Genomic DNA, 17,661 nt, shown 5'->3' on the forward strand with positions numbered 1-17,661 from the left:
GAGTTTCTTTATGGTTTCTATAAAAAAATGAGTTAATCGACAAAATTTCAGTACAATTTTTTACAATCAGAGCATTAATTTACGTAAGTAAGAGTTTAAAAAATATTAAATGTCAAGGGGTTTCGAAAAATTATTAAAATTTTAATATTAACAAAAAAATCCTCTCTCACAATTTTGAATATTTTTTAAAGCTTATTTTAGAATTTCGAATAACTTCTGGCAGGGATTTGAAAAAATATTAAAATTCTGGAAAACGAAAAACTCTGTTGTTCAGAAATAAAAAGTTTATTTTCACTACTCTTATATGTTTTTGGTGAAAAATGATGCAAGGGAAAAAATATGATTATCTTTGATAAATTAAATTTAAAAGGGTCAAAGATGGGGGGGGTGTCTCCCCTTAAAAACCATTTAATATGTGATAAAGTAATCTTTTAATTACATAACATTTTTATAAAAGTGACAAAAGAATTAACAATTCTGTTATTTCTTCATTTTAATTATTCAATAAAGTAGTTTCTATTTTACTATTTAGGTGTTGGCAAACAATTAATTGTTATTAAACACTTTGTAATTGGTAATAGAGTGAGGTTAGAAGTAACTGTAACAACTGATAATTTTAAAGTGTTTTAAAATAATTAATTTTAAAATTATTGAAACTTGCATTTCACTGTCCTTCCTCAATATATTTTAGAGTTATTTACAAAACACTAGTTTAATTTAATGCATTTAATATTTAAAGAGAAAAACAGTCGAAAAATTGACATTAGAGATTTAACAGTCACATGCTTTTAAACCCTTTTATCTGAGCTGAGCGTCAGTATAAACTGATAATTGAGGGACTGATAGTAAAAATAGTTTTAAATAATAATGGGAGGAAAATAATTCAAATCACAGAATTGACGATCAAAAGAATATATTGACTTGTTCAATGAAAAATGAGACTTTAGTCACTGACACCCTATACCTAAAATGGGAGAAAAATTGGAATAAATGACTTGGAAGTAAAAACGGCTTAAAATGATTGATGAAGGTATTGATAAGTTAAATATATTAATGATTTAAAAATATTAATTATAATAAAATGAGTCTTTTTTCAATATTGTTAATATTTTTTAATCAATAATATAATGAATTTATCAATAAATTATCAATTAATAAACACGAATAATTTTGACCCCTTTTTGCTCTCAAGTCACTTATTTCACTTTTGCTCCCATTGTTATTTTAAACCATTTTTACTATCAGACCCTCAAGTGTAGTTTCACATTTCTTTACTAAAACGAAAATAAATTTGGGACTGGACAAATGTATTTGTCTTTTTTTATATTAACGCATACGCACACTTTATCAATTTCTGTCGTAGGTAGAGCTGTTACTTCACAGTTAATTTTTACAATTGTTTGCAACACTTTGTGATCATTGAAGAACATTGGTCTTGTTTCTATAATTTGTAATAAAACAAACTCTCTTTTAGTTTCTACGTCGACAACGAAGGATACAATATGCCCGTATGCTCCATTCGAGAGTTTGACGAAAGTGTTATCTGATCGGTTATTAATTTTTGACGAAGATAAATAAAGGCAACCATCTTTCACCATTTTTTTATAACATATCGCATTACTCGATAATTCTAAATCTGTAATCCATGATGAATGTACCGCCGAAGATGTTCCGAAATATCTGATTTTATTTATTTTAAAACTTTTTTGAACATTTGCTTTATCCAGCTTATCGACGTACAATTGTGTTTGTTTTGAAGACACTGGATAAACTTGACGTTTGATTATAATTAAGCTAAATTTTAAATTAATGTGTCGGCAAACTTGTAAATGAACGCCCTTTGAGGCATGAATTGTTTTCAACAATTCTTTATTACCTGCTTCAAAACTGTAGGTACTATGTGCCCACAAGGGACCCCAATTAGAGACACAAGTACTCAAATGAAGCAAAAGGTGAACATTAAAGGTCATTGCAAATGACGAATACAATTTCTCCGTATCTGCAACAAACCTACATAACAAACTATCCGCGTAATCTATTTCTGGGATTGTTACTTCACTTTTCAGAAGAATGTAGATAGATTCTACAAGGAGAAGCCAGTGTTTAACATGCTTTTCTTCAAGATATAGTTGAATAATGGGTAAACTATAGTAAAGAACCCAGTTCTCCCATTCGCGGGCTTTCCAAAATTCTTTGTCATTTAACGTTCGAGTTAAACGACCTATTTGACAAGGAACTTTAATGTTCATCATAATTTCATTTATTTCATCTACATTCTTCTTTGTGATTAAACTGGACGATTCATTTTTAGTTCCAAACCAAATTTTTGCGAATTGTTTTCCTACCCCACTAAGAATGTGCAGAATATCTGTGTCGAAGCCTTTAACAATGTCAAACTTATTTAAATTTATCAGTTGTGATGGTTGTTTCACTCCAAAACAGGGATTTTTTTCTGTAGCTAGAACCATGTGTTTAAAGGTATCGTTGGCATTTCTAGAAGGAATTGATTTATTTAACAAAGGATATTTGTGACTTCCTGTATTTTTGTTTTCATGATAAACCCATACACCTGGGTGAAGGCACCAGTTACACCCATATTTTCCGTTAAATTGACAAATGCATTGTAAAAAAGCTCTTGCCACAGAGTCTACACAGCAAAGAAGGGTAAAAATTTTAATAATTCTTTCTTTACCATCAATTTGGCATGGAATTCCTGTTTTAGAAAGTTTATTCATATTTTCGACGAACGGTTTTAAAAATATGTTCATGTTAGGTTTATGTTTGCCGAACCATAATCCAACGGTTACCAATTCAGTGTTCCTAACGCTAATTGGTAGTTCGTTGATTTGTAAAAATATAGGCCAAATAGAATACTGTGAGCTTTCAAACACCGGTGCCCCATCGGTATTGAAAATCACAGATGCATAATTATGCCTATCTTCAGGATCTAGTGTTTTAAGGAACTTTCTATACATTTTACCATTATATATATCTCGAATAACATTGCCATCATTTGATTGATCATTCACTATTGCATTGTAATAATCACTGTTTGAATTAATTATTTCTGCAATTTGTGATGAAACATCAAAAAATACAAAAAAATCATTATAGGCAGAGTCTTTTACATTTATCTGTAGATTACAAATATTACACGTAATACTTTTTACAGAACGATCAAATTTGTCAACGTAGCCATTACATTCTGGACACAATCCATGAAAAATCGCATTATTCGAAGGATTAAAAAGTTTATCGATAAAATATCGAGTGTTAGGTATAACAGGGAACGCAAAAATTAAATGCACAAGCTGGAACAGATGAGTTACTGCGGTTTGATTGAGTGAATGAGTAGTTGCGAATTTCAAAAGCATCATTACTACTTCTCCCACCGTTTTATTAACTGGTGCAGTAATAACCTCTTTAAATTCGTCGCTGTCAATTAAAGTATGTAAACTTTGAAACGAAGATTTGTTCTTAGTTGGATTTTCAATAAATGACTCTAAGAACTTCTGATCTCTTAAGTCTTCCAATTCTTGCATATGATGATTTAAAATCTAAAAAAGAAATTTATTGCTTATATAAATTAAATGAGACTTCTTACTGTTCATTGTTTAGAAATTCAAAAATTGTAACACAAGCCTGTGAAAAAAATTTTCCGTTGTCTGAGATCGTCAAGTCGTTTCTCGTAGTTTTTAGCGCGCTGAATTCGAAATTGGCAACGGAAATCTCCCATCAGGTCAGGATTTTGAGAAAAATGGGGGCAGAACACCCAAAAATTACGTTTTTGTCAGTATTTGGGAATTTCTACAGGGTAAATTAGACGTGCTCTAGACTTGTCTTAGAGATCAATTTTAAGCTTGTTTCTCGGGGGTTTTTGGGGTCGCTGGTTACGGATATCAAATCAGATTTTAAAAATTCATAATGGTAGATCCATTTTGAAATGAAAAACTCCAGAGTAGCAAATTTCAAGCAAATTCAATCAATTTTGAAAAAGTCGCCCACCCTATTAAATCCGCCATTTTGAATTTTTGGAATCTGATTTCTTATTCGTAATCAGCGACCCCGAAAACCACCGAGAAATAAGTTTCAAGTAATTCCAATCGTTTTTTTTAAATAGATCTACATTTATCGACAGTGACAGCCAATTTTTACACTTGGCAACTGTCAAAAAAGGCATGATTGACAGCTAATTTAGTTTCTTCTTGTCAACATTGCTACATTTTTTTAAAGTACAGTTCAAACTTTAGTTTGACCCCTATGACAAAAACGTGATTTTTCTTACCCCCACTTTTCTTATAATATTGACGTGATGGAAAGTATTAATTGCCAAATTCGGATTCAGCGCACTAAAAATTACGGGAAATGGCTTGTTGATGTCAAACAACGAAAAAAAAATTTTTTTGCAGGCTTGTGTAATTACACTCAACAATAATGAGATTTATTAAAAAACAACAAATTTGTGTCATGTACTATTTGTAAAAATGCATTTGATCTTTATTAAATTTTTTTAAACTTTTAACAGTTAACTCGTTTGGTTAAATTATATTAAATACAACCCTTGTAAACAGTTCATATTTTATAATCTTCGGAATTAAATTTCGTTAAATTAAAAATATAAGTTCAGATAGTCAAGACAATTGATATTATGTTGTTCGCAACGATGTCTTTATGGTAAGTCAGTATTTAAACGAGAATTCTATAAACATTTAATTGAGCCGCTGGAAAGAAAAACCGCACATAAAGTTCTGACCGACATGCTAATTCAATAGGAGTCAGAATTTTATGTGTTGTTATACTTTCCAGCGACTCAATTTCTGTGAAGAAATTAAAAAAATTGAAAATTTTTATTTTTAAAATTATTCAAGTTTTGAATAAATTTTATTTCTAAGAAATTTTATTGAAAAATAATTGAATTTGTTAATTAAAAATTTATTTTAAAAATTACTCAAGTTTTAAATAATTTTATTTAAATTCTAAAACAATTGCAAACTTTAGTTCTATTATTTAAAGTTACTTGACTTTGTAATGAAATTTTATTTAATATTTTTCAATTTAATTGAAGGTTCATGAAATTTTCATGAAAATATTACAATTTGTTAAGAAATTTCATTAGATGTTTAAAAAAATCAAAAGCTTAATTAATTTAAATTTATTTTGAATTTTTTTTTTCATATTTTCGTACGTAAATTTTTAATTTGAAATGGGTGACATCTAACGTACAAATGATAAATTTATCCATTATTCGAGTATGGATAAAGTAGAAATCAATTGACATGGGTTCGGTCTAATTGAATTTCTGAAAATTAATTTTAGTGCATGTTCTCTGAAAAAAATGGATCGTCTCTCGCCGCCGGGGTATGATACGATTTAGATTACACTTTTTTAAAAAGAAGTTTCGAAAAAATTTATTTAAAATTCTGAAAATTTTGGTTTTTGAAACATTTAAATTCTCCATTTTGATAATTGAATTGAAGATGATTGAAATTTTATAATCAAGTAATTGAAAATTTGTAAAATATTTGAAATTTCCTAAATTCTACTAAAAGTAGATTTCCAAAGAATTTTATAGTAAATTTTTGAAAATAGTCGAGAAAAGTTTGATACAGTAAGTAATCATATTTTCAACTGTTTTAATTCTTTTTTAGAATGATCAGGAGAGAAGAAAAAATTTTATTTGGAAATGGGGAAAAATCAGGGAATCATTTTTTCAATAAATTTGTTCTGTATAAGTTGAAGTGGATTTTTTTAAATTTATTACGTATAAAGAACAAAAATAGAAATTTGAATTGTCAACTTGGTCACTTTAAATTTATACGCGATTCAAATACGGCAAATTAACTTTTAATAGTATATTATGCGTCGCACAGACAGCGAGTATTGAAATCATCCGAACCTAAAAATTGCTACGTGCGAGCCGCCATTGATATGAAAAAGTGAAACAATAAAAAAAATTGAAATATAGATAAATATGTTTATTTAGAATATGAATTAATATATAGTTAATTGTACTATAATATTTCTTTATTACTGTTATAGATTAAAATTATTAATTATAACCAAAATAAATATATAAAATATTATTAACAAACAAAATGAAGAAACACGAAATAACAAAAAAATCCTTCAAAATCAACAACTGCCTCAAAAAGTGCCACTTTATCTGCCCAAAACAGGCACAAAAATGACACTTTTTCATGTCAATGGCAAAAAAATGTTTTATAAAATTCGATGACTTTTTAAGATTTCCCTGGTTTTCCCTGACAGGAAAAAATCCCCCGACAATTTCAGATTTTCTCGTAAAGTTTTTCTCATTTTATGCTGTGAGTGGTAATGCAATTCTATAAATTAATTAAAACCCCTTCTAAATCGATTATCCGTTTTAATGTGATGCTTAGATAAAATTTTGGAAAATAACCTAGATACATACATACAACGACAGATAGAGACATTTTTGAATTTGTGAAAAGTTAAACATCAATTAATAAGTCTCAAGCAATTACCTTTTTTAAACAATTGGCGCATACTGGATAATTAATTTGATAAACAAAAAATCCGATATATACGAGAAAATTTAACTCAAGGCGTGTAAAGATTGGTCCGATATAATCGGGTATTTTAACACAGACTTTCATATGAAAATTCAAGAGACCGAAAAAAACAGATGTAAGGAAGAATCCGAATTCATACGGGTCCCACACACGTAGGTTTCACTCTATTTTATTTATATTTTTTTAAAAAATTCCAGGTTAAGCAAAATAATTTCAGGTTGATTCCTATATTTTTTTGGGCTCAATACTTAAATTAAAATTTTTATTACAAACCCCATGTTATAAAAACCTTACTTTTCGTGAAAAATAAAAATATTATTTTGAATTTTGCTAGTTATGCTAATATTCAAATAATATTTTTTTATTTAAATATCTTACCTCATCACTGGTATTCCTAATACTAAGATGGTCTTCGATAGTATCAAAATCCTCGGCTATGGCATGTAAGAAAGTTGATGTTGCGGCAGATGTAGATTCTTCTTCATTTCTTGACAAAATTTCGCAATGTTTAGATGAAGCAGATGGCAAAGATATATTCTCGATTGAAGTCCTTCCTTGTGTACTTTCCATAACAATATCAAACGCATCAGTTGAAACATGTTCAGGAGATGGTGTTTCTTTCAAAGTTCCTTGCTTCAAATTTTTCTCCCTTTGATTTTCTTCATTAAAATCGTACACTGCCCGGGTCCTTCGTGGTGTACAAGGACTACCCAGATAACAAAACGCCTGCATAATAGCAGGCCGTGTGCCGGACCTCAGTCCGATCGATCGGACCAACGTGCCGGCACATAAGCAGCGCAATGTACGCGCCATTGCTGGCGATATCGCCCGCCCGCGGTCCGATCCATTAAAGTACAGAAAATGTTTTTTACTAAAATAAAAATTGAAACTGCGTCTATGTAGATACGTTTAATGATTATTTAAACAATTTCAGTAAAAAAATTACAAGTGCTGATTAACATTTTGAAAATGTGCTCTGGTAACTTTTTTTATCAGATAATCAACCATCTCATTGATTAAATAGCTAAAAAAATAGTGTTATTTCATTAGTAAAAAATGAGCTGTTTTCGGAATTTAATCACGGAAATGCATATATTTAATTCAGTATGATTATTTACAATATTTATCTTAAAGTTAAATTATCTCACGCACGCAAGGGGAATCGAAACCGCGACCTAACGCAAACTAAACCTAATGCTTAACCAACTGATCTATCAACGCACTTGCTTTTATTTACAAGAATTCTGTCCTAAAAATGAACTATAAAATACTTTTATTTAAAATTATTGTTTTTCAAAATTTCATTTATTCAAATATTCTTCTTAGAATTAATTATTTTTATTATAAATAGATCAAACATTTTGAATATTATTATATAGATTGTAATAATTTTCAAGATATTCTATGATTATTTTTTGTGTTATTAAGAATATTCGTATAATCGCATGATTGTTAAATGCAATATATAATTATTATATTCATTAAAATAATAAATTTTTCACTAATGATTAATTATATTCACGAATTCATCAAACTTAAGTAGCAAACAAGTTACAAAAGAAATTCTAAAATTATTCTTGTAAATTATATCGATGGCCCCTAAATGAAAACACGTTTTTCGCGAGTGCAGATAGGAAACACTTTATTAAGAAAAACAAATAGAAAACATCTTATTCAAAATGACAGTTGTTTGAAGGCTATGTTACAATTTTAATTAATGGTTATTTTTAAAGTATGAATGATACATTAAAATTTAAATTAATTTAAACGTTTATGTTGTGTCAAACTAACGTTGTATCCTTAAATTACTTTATTTAGACATTTGATATTGGCTTAAAATAAAAACATAGCAAAAGTTAAGAAAATTAGGTTACAAAATTTTCAGATGAGTTTTCTATTTTTTTTCGTAAATAAGGGTGTTTTTTGTTTGCTCTCGCGAATAACGTGTTTTCATTTAGGAGCCATCGATATAAATTCTCAATGTAACATTAATAATTAAATCCATCTTTATTTTATTAATTCATTAATTTATTTCTTTGTTAAAGTAAGACAAAATAAATATTTCGAAGTCAAACTTATTAGCTTTATTAAAAGTTTTCATAGTTTTTTTAAAATTTATTCCATCCAATTTTCAATTTATTATTCAATTAATTCAATTCGTTTTATGAATTTTTATTTGTTTAATATTTAGTACAATTTTTAAAAAACTTTTCAGTTAATCGTTTAATTTTTTTAAGGATTTTCTTTTTTTCCCACACATCACATTATATTTCATAAACATTTAGTAGTAGAGCTATGTAGGTTCTAGCTCAGTCCTATTCGATTCCTACCTTACCGACCTATGGTAACTCTACTTTACCATAGATCGGTGTTACCGACCGTTGTCGCGAGATGGCGCTGTTGCTCGCGGGAATTTTTGAATTTTTGAACCCTCTTGGCCACCCCCTTACCACCTACTCATTTGCATATCATTTGCATATAATTTGAATTTTTTAAACCCGTTTGGCCACCCCCTTACCACCCACTCATTTGCATATGATTTGAATTTTTGAACCCTCTTGGCCACCCCCTTACCACCCACTCATTTGCATATCATTTGCATATAATTTGAATTTTTTAAACCCTCTTGGCCACCCCCTTACCACCCACTCATTTGCATATCATTTGCATATAATTTGAATTTTTTAAACCCGTTTGGCCACCCCCTTACCACCCACTCATTTGCATATGATTTGAATTTTTGAACCCTCTTGGCCACCCCCTTACCACCCACTCATTTGCATATCATTTGCATATAATTTGAATTTTTTAAACCCTCTTGGCCACCCCCTTACCACCCACTCATTTGCATATCATTTGCATATAATTTGAATTTTTTAAACCCGTTTGGCCACCCCCTTACCACCCACTCATTTGCATATGATTTGAATTTTTGAACCCTCTTGGCCACCCCCTTACCACCCACTCATTTGCATATCATTTGCATATAATTTGAATTTTTTAAACCCGTTTGGCCACCCCCTTACCACCCACTCATTTGCATATGATTTGAATTTTTTAACCCTCTTGGCCACCCCCTTACCACCCACTCATTTGCATATCATTTAAATATGCTTTGAATTTTTTTAACCCGTTTGGCCACCCCCTTACCACCCACTCATTTGCATATAATTTGCATATGCCTTTTGAGATTCCCTCCCACATTCCACCCACTAATTTACATGCCGATTATTTATTTTTTATGGTAAGTAACTATTTTACCATATAGTAATCTTATTTTTCAAAAGAGGGCGCCCCTTTTTAAAACTTCTTTTTTTTCATGGTAAGTCTCTATTTATCATATATATATTTTAATGTTACCAACATTTTTCAAAAGAGGGAACCACTTTACATTGACCGGGAAAAATTTAAATGGTTCGATTACTTATATATTTAAATATTTAAATTTTTTCAACGTTTTTTTTTATATTCGAGAATTTTTCATTATTATATATATTTTTTGGAAATTATTTTTTAACTGTAAGTACTACAAGTTTTTTCATGAATTTGAAGATTCATCTGAACGTTGTCAACAAGCTGTTTTGAGTTTACCTGTATTCCTATCATAAAAAACATAAAAAGTGTCATAAAAAAGAAAATTCCTTCCAACATGCGAAAAACTGTCATTATGAAAACTCCTCTCTTACTAAAAACATCTTTTTTTAAGAAAGTTCAGTGAAAAACAAAATTTTTTTCCATTTTTTAAAAATTAATAAGTTAAAAAAATATTTTAATTTTTATTGAAAAAAACTAATTTTATTGAATTAAATTCTTTGAGTTTATTCATTATCATTAAAGTGTAGTGAAAAAAGTGATTTGTTTAAAGAAAATTTGAATTTGAAGAAAAAAAAATGGTATGTATAATTTTTATATATTTTATAATTTTTTAATAGAAATCTTTCATATTCTTATAAATTCATTTTTTTACAAATTCTGATATTTTTATGTACAGAATTCTGAAAGAAAAACTATTGTTCGCCTACAAATGGTTCCAAGGCGTCGTCAGGAGGAAGCGGCACCGACGCCGAAATGGATGATAGTTATAAATCCCGAAATGTGGAGCTTACCGAAATATTGGATGGTATGTTAAAAAAAACTAATTTTTTTATTTTAATTTTTATTACTATTAACATAATAATTATTTTTTTTATTATTAGTAGTGTTGATATTTTTGTTATTTTTATTATTGTTATTATTACCATTATTATTATTATTATAATTTTTTGTTATAATTTGTTGTTTCAGAGGGATCAGTATCAATATAGGGTTATAGAGGGCGTGATTAATCAATCAAAACCAACAAGGACTATAATTGATGTGCAAATTAAAAAAAAAATGAAATGGGGGGTTGAATCATCAAAACCGCAACCATCATCGGATCCGGAGGCAATACCCCCCTCCATCAATTATTCGTCATCATCATCATCATCATCTGAATCATCATCATCTGAAGATGAATCATCATCATCATCATCTGAAGATGAATCATCATCATCATCATCATCTGAAGATGAATCATCATCATCATCATCATTACCAGCATCATCATCATTACCATCATCATCATCATTACCATCATCATCATCATTATCTAAATCATCATCATCGTCATCATCGTCATCATCATCATCATCATCATCATCATCATCATCATCATCACCATCATCATCATCATCTTCAGATGATGATTCATCTTCAGATGATGATGATGATGATGATGATCGTCCTCCCACTCCAGACATTTGTCTAAATTTATCTCCCCCGACTGATTTTATAATATCCTATGATCGTCCTCCAACCCCAGACATTTGTCTGAATCGTCCTCCAACTCCAACAATTCGTTCTCCTAACCCTCATTCAAAATCAAATCCTCGTAAAAGAAAATCCTCGGAATCCAACCCCCCCTCTCTAACAATGATGATGATGGAAAAAAAAGTAAAAGAAATTAAAAAGCTTTTTTTTTTACAAATTTAGTTTAAATTATTTTTTTTATTTTTTTGTTTAAAAAAAAATGATAAAAAATATAATAATATTTAATAAATTAATGTTGTATATATTTTTATATTTAAAATATTTTTTAATAACATTAATTAATAAATTTGTAATTTCTATATACTCTGTGTGTATTTTTTTTTTGTATACTTCCTATAATTTACCTTTTCCCTAATTCAAAAATAATAAAAATTATATTGACAATTAAATATAAAAAAATATATAACCAATTTTTTAAGTAAAAATATAAATTATTTAATTATTATTTCATAGTTACCCTTCACAGATAAAATTACCATATGTCGGGAAGTTACCCTTCCTAGATATAAATTACTATATATCAGGTAAGTTACCATAAGTCGGTAAGTTATCATTCATAGATGTTATCCATGAATTTCTACTTTACCTACTAAGTGATTCATAGTGTTTTCAAGATCTACCGCACAGGACAATCGATGCAGTAGAGTAATAGTAGGGAGTGATGTGGTGGGAGAGATGGGGTGGGAGTGTAACCTAGCTACCCCCCCTTACCACCCACTCATTTGCATATGCCTTTTTAGAGAATCCCTCCCCCTTTCCACCCTCTTGACCACCCACCACCCCCCTTACCACCCACTTATTTGCATAGGTCTTTTTAGAGAATCCCTCCCCCTTTCCACCCTCTTGGCCACCCACCACCCCCCTAATTTGCATATATCTTTCCTACATATTAACATATACGGCCCCGAAAATTCAAAAATCATAATTAGAACGTCGAGGAACAAAGGGTTCGCGAGATACCGCGCGGGACTGTGGGTGGTTGGGAGTAGGTGGCTGTGGGTGGTGCACAGTGGATGACTCAAAAGTGTGCGCGGCACATGCGCGCGTACATCACCGGGCCCGTTGGTAGTCCATGCGTCAAGTGGGGATGGAGTTCGGTAGTGGGGTGTTGTGAATAGTGGGGACGACATGTACCTCAGGCGATTCCCGTGGCAAGGAAAGTCATTCTGTTCTAGGTTCCAGAATCAGCAGCATCAACCCGGGGCTCCTCCTTACATACACCAGTACTAGTAGCTGTCTCACCAAGCTGAGTCGGGTCCATGAGAGAGAGAGAGAGGGGTTCTTCTCACTCACACCAATAGTAGCTGAGTCGGGTCCATGAGAGAGAGAGAGAGGGGTTCTTCTTCTCACTCACACCAATAGTAGCTGAGTCGGGTCCATGAGAGAGAGAGAGAGGGGTTCTTCTTCTCACTCACACCAATAGTAGCTGAGTCGGGTCCATGAGAGAGAGAGAGGGGTTCTTCTTCTCACTCACACCAATAGTAGCTGAGTCAGGTCCATGAGAGAGAGAGAGAGGGGTTCTTCTCACTCACACCAATAGTAGCTGAGTCAGGTCCATGAGAGAGAGAGAGAGAGAGGTGCTACTCACTCACGCCAATAGTAGCTGTCTCACCAAGCTGAGTCGGGTCCATGAGAGAGAGAGAGAGGGGTTCTTCTCACTCACACCAATAGTAGCAGTCTCACTGAGTTCAGTCAGGCGCGCAAGAGAGGGGGCCACCTACACGTAGAAGCAGTTGTAGTAGAAGCGTGCACATATATCTCATCTAACTCAACACCCTTGAGACTACTTTCACTTCACAGACTGTAGTCTCAGTGAGTTAAGACTTGTTTCTTCCCTGTCTCAACTTGCTCAAGCGCGCTAGAGAGGGGGTGCTACTTTTACACACATTGTGTGTTATAAAGTGTAGTCAGAACATTTTTATGTAAGTATTTATTTATATGTGTATATAATGTTAGTAATAATTAAAAAAAAAAAAAAATTCCTTTATTCTGTTGCAGACTAGTCTCAGGAGTAACAACAAACAATTAAGGGTCAAAAGCATTCAGTTTGGAGGTTCCAAATATATCCGTGAGAGGGGGTTCCACTACATTCAACTACATTCAACAGCATTTTTTTTTCTCTGTTTCAGCTTATTCTTTTTGTTACAGTATCGTTCTAAATAAAAAACAATAATAAAAAATGGCTACACGCAGAAATAATAAACCTTATGAAAGAATAGTTTCACAGGATAGCATTAATGAAATTTGTGAAGTATCAGAAAATTTCATTAATGTTGCGAAAATTGAGTTAGAATCTGTATCATCCAAGTCAGGTGATGATCGTTTCATTAGCGCATTTGAGTGGCATAACAAATGTAAAAAACATTATTCTCTTTTAAAAAAATTTTCAAAACGTTTCTCTTCTATTAAAGGTAATCAAAAGGAGAGAATTTTAAATTTACTAAAACAAATTTATTATTTTGAATGCCACTTTGATTCGGTAATGAAACGTGGATCAGGTTTGGAAGCGAATGATAGAATTAAATGGACTGTGACTGATAGGGCATTTAATTCAAGAATTCAAAGCGGAACAATTATTAATATGAGTCACATAGATGTTAATTTATTCTTAGATGATGCCTTTTCAATTTATGAAGATCAAGTTAAAGCCTGTTTAAATAGGTTAGGTTGCTTAAAAGTTTATACAGTTTTGGTAGCTAAATTTAAAAAGACTTTAGCTGATGGAACAAGTATTTTAGATTTGAAATCATTTATTGCAAAAACAGGCGAGATTTTCCCTGCAACAGATTTAAATAACTTTTATAATGAAAATGTTAAGCAAATAACCCTCAAACTTATGGAAGAATTTCAGGAGAAAGAATCAAATTGGCAACTTCACTCTATTCTCAGATTAGATGTGAACTTTAACAAATACAACCCTATGCGTGTTGGTTGTTTCATTAAACTGCCACTTGCCACTGAACGAAAAAAAGCCTGTATAAATGTCCGAAAAGAAGGTAATGAATGCTTCAAGTGGGCGATTCTTTCAGCATTATATCAAACCTCCTCTAATTCGGGAAGAGTGAAAAAATATGAGAAATTTGAAGATACTTTAAATTTTACAGGTATTACATTTCCTGTAACATTTAAGGATATCCGAAAATTTGAATCTCAAAATGATGTTTCAGTAAATGTTTATGGTTTACAAAAGCATAAATCAAAATTTACTGTAATACCATTATATCTCTCATCTAGTAAGAAAGTCTCACATGTGAATCTTTTACGCATTGAGGAAGATTATGATGAATGTGAGGAGGAAGATTGTGTTGAAAAATCAAACACTACCACCTCATTCACTTATCATTTCGTTTGGATAAAAAATTTATCCAGGCTTGTAGGCAAACAATTATCACAGTCTGAATATAAGAAGCATATTTGTGATCGGTGTTTACATTATTTTAAAAATGAAGAGGAGCTTCTTTAGTTTTATTTAGTTTTATACAATTTTCTATATGATTATAATCATATAGAAAATTGTATAAAACTAAATAAAACTAAAGTTATTTTACCAAAGCCTGGACAAAATAGGGTTCATTTTAAGAATTTTTATAACAAGGAGCGTGCTCCGTTTATCATATATGCTGACTGTGAGAGCCTACTGCTTCCTGCGACTGATTCTTCATTCGTAGGGGATAATACAGAAGTTTTTCAAAAACATAAACTTCTGAGCATTGGCTACTATTTAAAGTGTTATGATGACACTTTATCAGTATACAAAGCATCCCCTATTAATGAAGAAGATGCAGCAAAATGGTTTGCTCGTGAATTAAAACAAGTGGCAGAGGATGTTGAGCCTGTTTTTATAACTAACGTTCCGATGGAAGTCTTAAATGCAACTCAAAAAGCAGCATTCAAAAATACTAATGTTTGTCACATCTGCAGAAAAATTATCACGCATGGGGGTGTTAAGGTTAGAGATCACTGTCATATAACTGGTAAATATAGAGGAGTCGCTCATCAGGATTGCAATCTGAAATATCAGGTTTCAAAAACTATTCCTGTGGTTTTCCATAACTTGAGTGGATATGATGCACATTTCATTATAAAAGCTATCGCGACTGAGTTTGAGGGTAATGTTAGCCTCCTTCCAATTAATAAAGAAAAATATATAAGTTTTACTAAACACGTTGCAGCAAATGATATCAAATTTAAATTTATAGATTCATTTAGATTCATGGCATCATCTTTGGATAAATTAGCATCTTATTTGACGAATTATAATATTGTAAATTCTGAATTTCAAGCCTATGATATGGATAAAATTCAGTTACTAACCCGTAAAGGAATTTTTCCATATGAGTACTTGGATTGTAGATTAAAACTTAATGAGGAACAACTACCGCCAATAGAGAAATTTTACAGTACCTTAAATGATTCAAATATAAGTAATGAAGATTATCTACATGCACAAGAGGTTTGGTCTGCATTTAATTGCAAAAATATCGGTGATTATGTATATTTATACATGAAAACAGACATTTTATTACTTGCAGATGTTTTTGAAAATTTTAGAGACCAATGTCTTGATGCATATGGTTTAGATCCAGCTCACTATTATACAACTCCTGGATTGAGTTGGGATGCTATGCTAAAGTATACAAATGTTGAGTTGGAACTTCTTACAGATATTGACATGATCATGTTTATTGAACGTGGCATTAGGGGTGGGATTAGCCAATGTTCAAATAGATATGCTCATGCTAATAATCATTATATGAAGAATTATAATGAAAAGGAAGAATCATCTTACATTGTGTACTTGGACGCTAATAACCTTTATGGATGGGCTATGGTACAAGCACTTCCCTACGGTGGTTTTGAGTGGGTAAAAAATATAGATAATACATTTAACTTTAACATCCCTGATGATTCACCTTTTGGTTACATATTAGAAGTGGATTTAGATTACCCTCATGAATTGCATAACAGTCATAGTGACTTACCATTTTGTCCTGAACACTCAAAGCCACCTGGATCAAAACAATCGAAGCTGTTAACTACTCTCTTACCGAAACAAAAGTATATAATCCATTATCGTGCACTTAAACAAGCATTAGCACATGGTATTAAACTTAATCATATACATCGAATTTTAAAATTTAAACAGTCCACTTGGTTAAAAAGTTATATTGATTTTAATACTATGATGCGAACAAATGCTCAAAATGAGTTTGAAAAAAATTTGTTCAAACTTATGAATAATGCTGTTTATGGCAAGACTATGGAAAATGTACGAAAGCATGTAGATGTCAAGCTTGTGACAAAGTGGGAGGGTAGGTACGGTGCCGAGGCTCTTATTTCAAAACCAAACTTCCACACAAGAGCTATCTTTAATGATAACTTGATTGCTGTGGAACTCACAAAAACGGAAGTGTACATGAATAAGCCAATCTATATTGGACTTAGCGTTTTAGATATTTCTAAAACATTAATGTATGATTTTCATTATAATTATATGAAAATCAAGTACGGTAATAATTGTAAATTACTCTACACTGATACCGATAGCCTTGTGTATAAAATTAAATGTGCAGATATCTACTCTGATATGAAGGTAGATATTTGCAAATTTGATACATCAGATTACCCAGCTAATAATGTATATGGCATTCCGCAAGCTAACAAAAAAGTCTTGGGTCTCATGAAAGATGAGTGCAGTGGGAAAATTGTAACAGAATTTGTTGGATTGCGGAGTAAAATGTACAGTCTTCGCGTTGAAGGTCAAGATTTTATAAAAAAAGTTAAAGGTATCAAGACGGCAGTTGTGAAAAAAACTATTACTTTCAATGATTATCTATTCTGCTTAAAAAACGTTCAAATTCAATCTAGAACACAGTATTGTATTAGATCAAAATTGCATAATGTACACACATTAAAACAAACCAAAACAGCTTTAAGTCCATTTGATGATAAGAGATATTTATTAAAAAATAGTACAGACACTCTCGCTTGGGGACATTGCAATATTGTAAACCATGATGATGATGATGATGTAGAAATGTTACAAGTCTGATGTATATATTTGTTATTTATTTATATTTATTGTATATTTCTTATTTATTTATATTTATTGTTTATATTTCTTATTTATTTATATTTATTATACATATTGAAAAAAAAGAGTTGTAGTGGAAGGAAATTCTTATTAAATGAAAACTTTTTATTAATTTTATGTCTACTTTATTTAATATAACCTTCATATACATTATTACAATTGTTG

At 30.9% G+C, this 17,661-nt stretch overlaps 1 protein-coding gene across 1 annotated transcript; it reads left to right on the forward strand.

Moving 5' to 3' along the window:
- Positions 1-13,884: 13,884 nt before the first annotated feature.
- Positions 13,885-17,454, forward strand: LOC127286461 (uncharacterized). The gene is made up of 3 exons (XM_051312893.1): positions 13,885-14,398; positions 14,507-14,775; positions 15,130-17,454. The coding sequence occupies exons 1-3, from the start codon at positions 13,885-13,887 to the stop codon at positions 17,452-17,454; spliced, it is 3,108 nt and encodes a 1,035-aa protein (XP_051168850.1).
- Positions 17,455-17,661: the final 207 nt, after the last annotated feature.

This window comes from Leptopilina boulardi, unplaced genomic scaffold (assembly GCF_019393585.1).
Source record: "Leptopilina boulardi isolate dan_hultmark-lab unplaced genomic scaffold, ZJU_Lbou_2.1 LbouV2_360, whole genome shotgun sequence".
NCBI classification, from domain to species: Eukaryota; Metazoa; Arthropoda; class Insecta; order Hymenoptera; family Figitidae; genus Leptopilina; species Leptopilina boulardi.

Coding starts and splice junctions, on each gene's coding strand:
- LOC127286461 (XM_051312893.1), top strand. CDS start 13,885: ATGAAACGTGGATCAGGTTTGGAAGCGAATGATAGAATTAAATGGACT. Junction 14,399..14,506: donor TATAAATGTCCGAAAAGAAG/GTAATGAATGCT, acceptor TAAATTTTACAG/GTATTACATTTCCTGTAACA. Junction 14,776..15,129: donor TAAAAAATTTATCCAGGCTT/GTAGGCAAACAA, acceptor TACTATTTAAAG/TGTTATGATGACACTTTATC.